The sequence below is a fragment of the Denticeps clupeoides genome, chromosome 2, assembly GCF_900700375.1.
Source record: "Denticeps clupeoides chromosome 2, fDenClu1.1, whole genome shotgun sequence".
Lineage (NCBI taxonomy): Eukaryota > Metazoa > Chordata > Actinopteri > Clupeiformes > Denticipitidae > Denticeps > Denticeps clupeoides.
The window spans coordinates 15,290,291-15,300,644 of NC_041708.1; the positions used below are offsets into that span (position 1 = coordinate 15,290,291).

General features: G+C 40.1%; 1 protein-coding gene across 5 annotated transcripts in view; it reads right to left on the minus strand.

The window, feature by feature from the left end:
* The window catches only part of mapta (microtubule-associated protein tau a), a 31,239-nt gene extending 21,302 nt beyond the window's left edge, over positions 1-9,937 (minus strand). For 3 of the 5 annotated variants that reach the window (XM_028969433.1, XM_028969401.1, XM_028969425.1), the window contains exons 1-3: positions 9,822-9,937; positions 7,075-7,262; positions 1,744-1,778 (exon numbers count right to left, since the gene is read on the minus strand). In XM_028969433.1, the coding sequence (XP_028825266.1) occupies positions 1,744-1,778; positions 7,075-7,240 (201 nt within the window). In that variant the 5' untranslated portion in view covers positions 7,241-7,262; positions 9,822-9,937. Of the gene's footprint in view, positions 1-1,743; positions 1,779-7,074; positions 7,263-9,735 lie in introns of all 5 variants that reach the window. The other 2 variants (XM_028969419.1, XM_028969407.1) reach the window with 2 other exon arrangements.
* Between the last annotated feature and the right edge of the window lie 417 nt (positions 9,938-10,354).

A 10,354-nucleotide genomic window follows, 5' to 3' on the forward strand; every position in this document is an offset into this window, starting at 1 on the left:
ATGACACTACATCCGTTGCAGACGGACCAATGGCAGCTGCACCCCGGGAGCCCTGCCTCCACTATATCAGCTGCTGCAGTCCACCAGAACGGCCTTCTTGCACTCTTCCCCCGTGAAGATCTGCGGACTTTCCTCAGCACCTGGACTGTGGCTGCTCCCTGCTTACAAATCACAGGCGAGCCATCAAGGACCTCACCACAGAACGCAGGTCTGCAGTCGCCTTCCTGAGGTCTTCCTTTTGGTTATTTTTCTATAGAGGAACACTGGTCTCAACCCCGCTGTCCTCTGAATACCACCTAACGCGTCAAGTGAAAAGGCATATTACGACGCTAACGTGTTGTGGCAAATGTCCCCAGCCATTTGGAGCACTTACCAAGTTCTTAATGGCCAATCCCTCTCCAGCTGGGTCCTCCGGGGCAAAGGACGTCGTGCCCCACCATTGCCTGGTGGCCTGTGGGTTCATAATCTCAGGCAAGGACCCTTTGACAGCGGGTCTGTTGGTAAGCATCCTCTCGTGTGCCGCTTTATGAAAAGCATCCGCTGGCTCCGGCCAGCATGTCAGCTATTAGTCCCATCATGGGATTTGCCCCTGGTCCTGCAGATGTTCTCAGAACCTCCCTTCGAGCCACTGGGTGAGTGTGAATCTCCTGACCCTTAAGACAGCCTTGCTTCTTGCGCTGTCCTCAGCGAAGCGGGTGAGTGAGATTCATGCGTTCTCTTTTCACCCTTCTTGCATGAACTTTGGCCTGGGAGATGCTAGGGTCGTGCTGTTACCTAACCCTGCATTTGTTCCCAAGGATGTTAACTTTGCTTATAATTGTAGCACTGTGGAGCTGAATGCTTTTCACCCCCCTCAATTTGCTTCAGGAGAAGATCGGAGGCTACATTGTTTGTGTCCGGTACATGCTTTGCGGTCAGAACCAGAGTTTTCAGGAGAAGGGACCAGCTGTTTGTGTCCTGGGCTCCTCCATACAGATGTAAGCCTATCTCATCTCAGTGTTTATTGTGCTGGCTGGTGGAAGGAATCAGCCTGGCCTAACACACACAGGGCTTCCTGCCCCCACAGGGCCTTAGGGCTCATTCCTCTAGGGCCACGGCTACCTCTTGGGCTTTATTCAGGGGTGTTTCTGTCCATGTTATTTGTGCTGCTGCTAGCTGGGCTACTCCGCACACATTTATTAGATTTTACAGACTTGACGTCATATCTGATTAGTGTATTTTCTGGCTCCGCGTTCGTCCGGACCGAGGTACTTCGGAAAGCATGCAATACGGGAGTTGGCCATATCGTTTCCATATCATCACATCCTGATGAATTTGTTGATGTTTAGGAGTTCCCATTATGGTTTACAGATAAATTATGAATGTTTGGAAGTTACAAAATAAATCAAAGGGGGATGTAACAAAGAAAAAATAATAATCTATTTAATATAGGGTTATATGCGTGATACACAATCAAGTCATGCCAACACCTTAGCTAAAACAGGCCAGTCTGCTCAAAACCACCAGATCTCCTATTTTATTTATCAACGATTCCACAACAAGCATACACTTTACCAAGAAAATCGCTGCTCTCGAGATGTTGGTTTTGCTGGTTAGAAGGGAATATTTTAATCATTTTTCTAGTACTGAAGGCTGATGTTACCATTCTTTTTTGATTGTCAGAAACATGATATTAAATGGGACCTGATGCTATCAGGTTTCTGCACCCATCCCTAGATATAAAGGAAATTCGATTTTTCTTACCTGTTTGTCAACATTCTTTTCAGGATTGGTTTGAGCTATAAAATGAAAGATAAAAAGACCTATTATAATGGCTTTTCAACACAAACAAACCTTTCTTTTAAATATAACTATAAAATAAGATGGACAATATAATAATAATAATAGTGAACATTCACTGTTATTCATATTTTATTGTTTCATTACGTAACACTTTTCTTACCTGTGTGTAAAATTTATATTGGTTTACATTACACAAAAAAAACATGTTATATTTTATTAGCCTCATCATTATGTAATTGTTCAATACAATGAAATACACCGCAGCACCTAGCCAGGATCACTGCGCAGAGCAGCACATGAGGACAAAGAATACCGTCTCTACTTGTATGCTTGGAAGACACTCCTGACTATATCTGTGTTTGCTGACTGGAGTCAGAGAAGGTCCCACCTCCACCACGAGGGAGTCACCTGGCCATATACATTTTTTCAGCCTAATATCAGCCGTACAGTTAAAGGCGCCATGCAGGTTTTGCAAAGAAGCCGCAAAGAAGCCAAATTAAAACCGCAGCGTCCCACATAGACACCACTTGTTCATTTCTCTGTCGGCACTCCATGGGTTGTTCTGTAGGACAGTAAATTTTTCTTTTGTTTATTTTTTAATGCATGTATATTTCATTCCACATTTGCAATTTGTATAATTAAGTAGTAGTTTGCACAGTTTCCCATTATAATACACTACTCAAAATAAAGTGAAGACTTAAACCACTAAATTTAACTTCTGTGAAATCAAAATCAAAATTTCACATAAAAATGGAATATATAACAGGTGAAAATTATAAGAAATTAGCAAGACATTCCCAATAAAGGTGTGGTTCTGCAGGTGGTGACCACAGACCACTTCTCAGTTACTTTGGATTCTGGCTGATGTGTGTTCACTCTAGTGGTAGCATGAGACAGAGTGTACAACCTACACAAGTGGCTTAGGTCGTGCAGCTCATCCAGGATGTCACATCAGTGTGAGCTGTGGCAAGAAGATTTGCTGTTTCTGTCAGCGTAGTGTTCAGAGCATGTAGGCGGTACCAAGCAACAGTTGCCAGTAAAACAACAACCCAGCAGCTGGACCGTTACCTCTGTGGGTCAGTAATGTTGTGGGGTGGCATTTATTTGGAGGGTTGTGCTCGTCAGAGGTAGCCTAACTTCCATTAGGTACCGAGATGAGCTCCTAAGACCCCTTGTGAGACCATATGCTTGTGCGGTTTGCCCTGGGTTCCTCCTAATGCAAGAAACTACTAGACCTCATGTGGATTCAGATGATCAACAGTTCTTGCAAGATGAAGTCATTGGTTCTTTGGACTGGCCTGCATGTTCCCCAGACCTGAATTCAATTGAGAAGACCCAGACTTGCTACCATTGTGTCCCTGAGCAAGACACCTAACCCCAAGTTGCTCCAGGGGGACTGTCCCTGTAACTACTGATTGTAAGTCGCTCTGGATAAGGGCGTAAATGTAAAATGCTGAAAATGTAAATCCACCAACGGCACATTGCGCCACACACTGTCCAGGGGTCTGGGAATGCTTTAGTCCTCAGGAGACCATCCACCACCTTATCAGGATGCCCAGGTGTTCTAGGGAGGTCATAAAGATCCAGATCGCCATGGGTTGATAAATTTGATTTCCAGCGCCATTGCTAATTTTGGTAACTATGTAAAGAATGTATTTACTAAGAAAAATTATTCATTCAGATCTAGGATGACTTATTTTTGTATTCCTCTTTTTTTTGAGCAGTGAATGTAATTATGTATTGAGGTTTTTATATGTGCATTTATTTGGTATCTTTTCATTCTCTCTCTGTTATTTTGAGTCAAAATAAATTTACACCCTCAAAAAGGAATAAATGAACATAAGTGAATTTTTTTTTTCTTGCATGTTTGTTCCATTTGGAAATAAACAAAATAAAAGTCAGATACTTGCTCATACAATCTCCAACAAATCAATCCACAAATCACCAGCAGGATTCACTTCCATTTATACATGAAGCGACACTTCGTTTGTCATCGGTAGCGTTGTTTTCTGCCAAATCATAAATGTCTCGAAGAGGGGGGCTTCGTCTAACATGCCCCTTTATACTCTATATGCGCTTCGGAGCCTCAGATTCAGATAGCCCATTCCTTTTGACAATACATGTATGTTCCGCTGTTTGTATAATTTGCATACTTTGTATGTTTGCAATGTAATGTAAAAGGTTGTATGACTGATTCTATTTTTGTTTTTCCCTTCACTTCCTCCTATGTGGTTTTTCCATTGCTGTCTCTTGTGGATGTTCCTCAACACAGGGGAGCGGACAGAGACGAGATTCTGCTATTGGGGCTGGGTGCCTGAACAAGAGTGACAGGACCTCCTTTTTATTCATCAACAGTATTGCAAGATATATTTTGTATCATCTCGGTTCTTTGATGAAGATATTTTGTTGACACTAGATATTACAGAATTCCGAAATGTTATCTGATTTGGGGTAATCCTCTCCAGTTTCAATATCACAGTTGGGGTAATCCTCTCCAGTTTTCATGATCACAACCGTCTAACGTTTTAACTTGTATGAAAAGATGAAAAACGCAATCCAGCACATTATGCAGTGGTAGAAGAGAAGGCTAGGCACTACCAGGCATGGGTGGGGGTCAGGGCCATGAGGTGGTCATACAGAAAAGAAAAGAGGGGGTTGCATCATCTTTTTCCACTTCATCTCAAGACACAACAGCACTCATTGTGTGGTCTTGGCATATTATCAGCATTCGTCTCACACACACAAAGCGAGAATGAGAGATGACATTATAAATACCAACTGGTCTCTAAACACACTGTCCCACCCCAGTTCTCTTCTGCCTGTTTACACCCTAGTCTTGTTCCGTCATGATCACCTGCACCTATCAGCCCCTGCAATTCCGTTTATCCCCAGTGCATAAAAGGACTGTGTTGTGTTTATTGTCTCAGCCATTCAATAGATGTACCAAATATCTGTGTTTTGGGACCTCGATCCCTTCTGTTTGCTTTTCCATGTTTTAATATTCCAAATATTCATATCCAAAAAGATTTGAGGCTGTAATTTCTGCCAAACGTGCTTCAACAAAGTATTGAAAAAAGCAGTGAATACTTATGTTTTTAATACATTTGCCATGGGAAAATGTTGATGGGAAAATGCATTTAATCCACTTTGGAATAAGGTTGTAACATAACACAATGTGGAACTGCTGCACTGAAAATACTTTCCAGATGCACTGTAGATTAATATATAATATAATTTGAATATGTTCGTGTATGTATGTATTTATATATCATATTAGTTGACTGACAAAGAAACCTAGTTGCAGGCCTTTGGGTGAGGTTAGTGGATATCAAGTAGAGGATGTCAGATAATCTTTACCGCCTGTTCACTGACCTGTTCAGGTCAAGTAGTCTAGGTCATATTTTCTTATCACGATGACTGACATAGTCTCACATTATAATCATCTCTTTCCAAATAGGCTAAAAAATATTATTGAATTGTCTATGCCATGTTTCAAGTCTTTTCTTCCAAAAGTCTGAGCAATTAATAACAACAACTCTAATAATAAAACTATTAATGAAACACCCCCATTCCTGAGGCGGTTGTGGTGGGATTTAGTAGAATGTCACTCTTAACTGTCTTCAAAACTTGAGAGCCCTCCGACTAAGTAGCCCTTACCTGCTACTCATGGGGATGGTAATTTTTTGATGTGTCAACAAGCTCATATTTTTAAGTTTGTATTTTTTGTTCCTTTCAAAGTATTTTACATTTGCAATTGGTTTATTTAAATAAAAATTATTTCTTGGGAGTTAATCTACACTAACAGTGGAATTTATTGCAATGCAAGTAAGTGCCACCTAAAATCTTGCCTAAAATTGTTACAGCCAGCTGTGAACAATATAATAATAAGATAACCTTGATTTGATTATGAAATGGGTTTGACTAAAAAAAAAAGGTTCCTTTTTTGAATTTAATCAGTTTTTGTTGACTAAAACTAGACTTGAATAGTCATAGATAATAAATAAGACCAAAGTGCACAGAATTTTAGTTGACTGAAACTTGACTAGACTATAATGAGTCTGGACTAATTAAGATGATAGCTTGACGCAAAGACTAGACTAAACCTAAAATTAAAACAAATATAACTGACAGATAGGTTTGCCAAACCCTGGCAACCACAGCCTGGAATGTCTAATAACTACCAAGACAGTAGACATTCATCACATTATATGCAGAAGCATGAACATTGTCAATTGAATGCTGAATTTGTGATAAATTACTTAAAGACTCATTTCTGATGTATTCCAAAAATGCATGACTCATTGAATGAATGAACATGGACATGTATGAGCACTATTAGTAAATAGTATTTAATTTAATATTAGTAAATATTTTAATTTAAGTCATGAGACTAAAGCACAGAATGAGAACAGAATGTTCAAAGGCCAAAGATAGGATGGGGCTCTTGTTTTATATATTACTATTTCTAGACAATAAAAAACAATAATAATATTTTAAGCAAAGTGCCTTCTCCAGTGTGCACGGTTTCATTTATTTTTAAATGAAATAGTGGCTTTGATTCTAAAGCAATTATCACATTAACCTGATGTCCAAGATGGGACACAATTTATGTATGTGATTTTCACAAGAATAAATAAAATATAAAAAAAAAAGGAAACACAAAAATAAGACATTCTAGAGCTGAAAGAATATTCTTATTGAATACTTTGTTCTTGACATAATTTTTGTGTGATTTTGTTGTCAGCACATTCAACTATCAATGGAAATCAAATCAAATCAACCCATGGAGGTCTGAATAGTGGTGGCCTAGTGGTTAAGGAAGCAGAAGGTTCAAATCTCGATCCGTCAAGATGCCACTGAGCAAAGCACCGTCCCCCACACACTGCTTCCCGGGCGCCTGTCATGGTTGCCCACTGCTCACTAAATGCAGAGGACACATTTCACTGTGTGCACCGTGTGCTGTGCTACTGTGTATCACAATGACAATCACTTCACTTTTTTTTTTTTTTAATTTGGAGTCACACTCAAAATTAAAGTGGGAAAACACTACAGGCTGATCCAACTTTGATGTGATATCCTTAAAAGAAGTCAAAACAAGGCTCAGTAGTGTGTGTGTCCTCTATATATAAAGTGTATGCAAGCACTCTTTTAGTCTAAATATTTTCTAAACAGGAAGGTTTAAAGTTTGCGCAATGTTGATTGCAAGTTAATTATGTCCAGTCGCCCCAGCTGTTAGAATGGTGCACGTCAACTTCCTTTAATCAAGAGTTCTATCATAAAGCATTAACTGACCTTTCATTGGGCCATCTCCCGGTCCCATGCGCCCCAATGCAACACCATTCTCCTTGTGGAACTGGTTGCTGTGATGATGGTCATTTATGTTGCTAAGGGAAGTTGCAATGGTATTGTTGTAGTGACTGTGAGATGAAGAGTTCATGTAATTGTATTCCTTGTCCATGGTTCCAAATGTCCAATATAAGCTAGAAGAGACAAAAAATTTTCTTAAATGTACAAATAACTGTCCACAGATTGACGAAAAAAAAACCCCAAAAAAACACAATAACATTGAAAAGCTTCAAGTGTTTACATGGTCCCAAAGTAAAATTACGAACAAATAAAAAGAACAAACTGTAGCAGTCTAGAATGTACAGACATCATCCTCCAGCCTTCACATGCATAGCTTCTCTAATTACCTAATCATTCAAATGAAGAAGTGATGTTCCTCTTTGGCCTGCTGTACAACTCGTGTAAATAGGACACTGGATGGGTGAGGACCTGGTTATTTATATTCAAGCCATCTAAAGTTACAAGCACTCTGACAAATATAGTGCATCCTGGCAAGGGGTTTCTGTGCAACCATTACCTTCCGTCTGGGAGACCTGTCCACAACTGGACTGGTCTGATCCTACAGAGGAGCTGTAGAAACCTATAATGCTGGTAATGAATAATGAACAACAAAGTAGGTGTGCACCTAGGATTACATTACAATATTCAGTTTATTTAACATACAATAATGGTAATGGTCTTTGGAGTTCTTCCTCCCTAACCTAACGAAGACTGTAGTCTAATCACTAAAAACACTCTGCTCTTCTGAAGGATTCAAGAAGGCTGCAGCTCTGGGAAAATCATCTTTTTTGAGTTCTATTTAATTCTTCTTAGTTCTTTTTGTGTATTGTCTCTGTAGACTTACAGTCCATCATCTTTTCTGTAGGGTCTCATTTTTACAGCAGCTGCCCTGTAATAATGCTGAATTTAATGTATTCCCACATCCTCAATCAATAAAACATTTAAGTAACCATAATGGGGTTAATGTGCTTTTCAAAACATGTGCAACACAATACCAGCTGTTTATATATTTTTTTTACATTTTATTTCATTACCCTCTTTGCTGCTCTTTCTGTTGGGGCAGTGAGGGAATAGCAGGTAAGGAATCAGAAGGTTGCCAGTTCAAATCCAGAACCGCCAAGGTGCCACTGAGCAATGTACCATCCCCACACACAACCCACTGCTCACCAAGGTATAGAGTACTATATTACACAGTAAAACCAACAGCCTGTCAGGAAGCAGAGCAGCTTTTACAGTTGCTCAGGTTTTGGAGCTACTTAAACATTTGTCAAAATTGTGATGAACAATCGTGTATATTGCAATATTGAAACTCGGATTGCTGTTACTCGCCAGTGTTACTCTTTGTTTTGGATTCAATGCATTGGCATGCATAATTTCTTTCAGCATATTTTTTAAATGACGTTGGGACTGTAACTACTTTTCTACTGTAACTACTGATTGTAAGTCGCTCTGGATAAGGGTGTCTGATAAATCCTGTAAATGAGGTACAGACATACTGGACCCATCGCCCCAGCCCTAGACACTGTGCTCTGGTACCCTCAAACTGGATACAGCTGTCTATGCTGAATAAGGAAGCAGTGTCCTGCTGCTCAATGCAGTTTTATGAAATGTCCAAATGTACAAAAAGGAACTGGGAGATTCTGCACAATGGTACAAAACGTCAGATCGGCTCTTTATCTTCCAGGGGACACAGCTTGCAAATAATATATATTTACAAAGCTCTGTGGCACATGGCTGTTTTTTGTTTTTTATTGCAAATACAGAATTTGACGTGTATGCATTAAAGTAAAAAGACTGAATTCACTGAATGCATTAACCCCCCTATCCTTGGGTTATATTGTGCTTTTATGCCAGATCCAGATTCTGCTTGGCCTTCTGTTGTTGTGCTTACGGCTCAGGCTCAGTTCAATCCAGCAGTGTTAGAGCAGCCAAAAAGACCAATAGACATGCACGGACCTCTCCATGTCTGTACTGTGATTTTGTGCAATCTGCAACCGATTCAGATGCAACAAGGAGTAGTGGATTTTCTACATGATGCAGTACTGATGTGTGTGTGCACCTATGATGCTTCCCTCATGCTTGACCTATTTTAGCTCAGCATCATTTCAGTGCAAAAGCCTCCCCCATCTCTCTCTATTCCTTAATTAGTGCTTTGTCAGTTTGTTCTGACATAAGGCCATAGTGTGTATATGTACTCTTAGAACGTAAATGTATGAGGAAGACATATTATACGTAATGATTTATGTAAGCCTCCCTCATCCAGCCTTCCTCCAATGCTAACATCAAAACTACATTATTCAGGCACAACACAGCCATTCCAGTAGGGACAGAAAAGCAGATCGCATGTTTTCATGCTCAAATCCCGCCTGTTCGGACCTGTTATCGACCCGTGTCAGCACCACGATTGATGCTGCAGCTGCATAATTAAATTTACATTGTAATTAAATCTGCGCGTAATCAGCATGTTCTTCCAAACAAGCACATGTATTATGAATATGTATTACATGTTCGCGACGTTCAGACCAGCTTATTGCAAATGGGGGTGTTATTAAATTCACGCTATAATTCATGCGCCCAGCCTATCCACGCACGCAAAATAGCACTGACCTCAGCGACAACGCCACTCAAAATACACACGGACAGGGTGACAATTACGATGCTGGTAGCAAATCCAATGATCTTGTCGTACCTACCGATCAAGCGCCTGTTATTGTCTCTTAACTGTCGTCGCACGCTGTGCCACACGGAGTCTGACGTTCTGACCTAATCGGCCTACAGTGGGCGCAAGTGAGCAACTGATTCATTCCTCTGAAACCGACCACTAATTCTCATTCGATATTCTCTGCTCTATTCCCCCAAGTTCTAGTACAATTTATCTAATGTCAAATTATTTTTTTGATATAATATTCATATTTGAAGAGCGAGTGCCTTTTACCTCGACACATTTTCTCCTGTAATATCTTCTACAAAATTCACTGCGTGCTGCACCGCTAGGTGGCGCTTGAGTTCAGACATTCCAGAAGGTTCCATCAGGCGAACAGGCAGTGAAAAAATCTGGTGAGCAGGTGTGAGGATCTTAACTTGATTCCCTTCGATTAGCGAGATGACAAATGTAAAGAATAAGTGGAGGATGTCAAATAAAAAGTGTCAGTATGATGAACTACCACGTGTAAAAGCCATTGTGTATTTTTAGTTTTAATTAGTTTATTCTCTCTAGATTCATTCA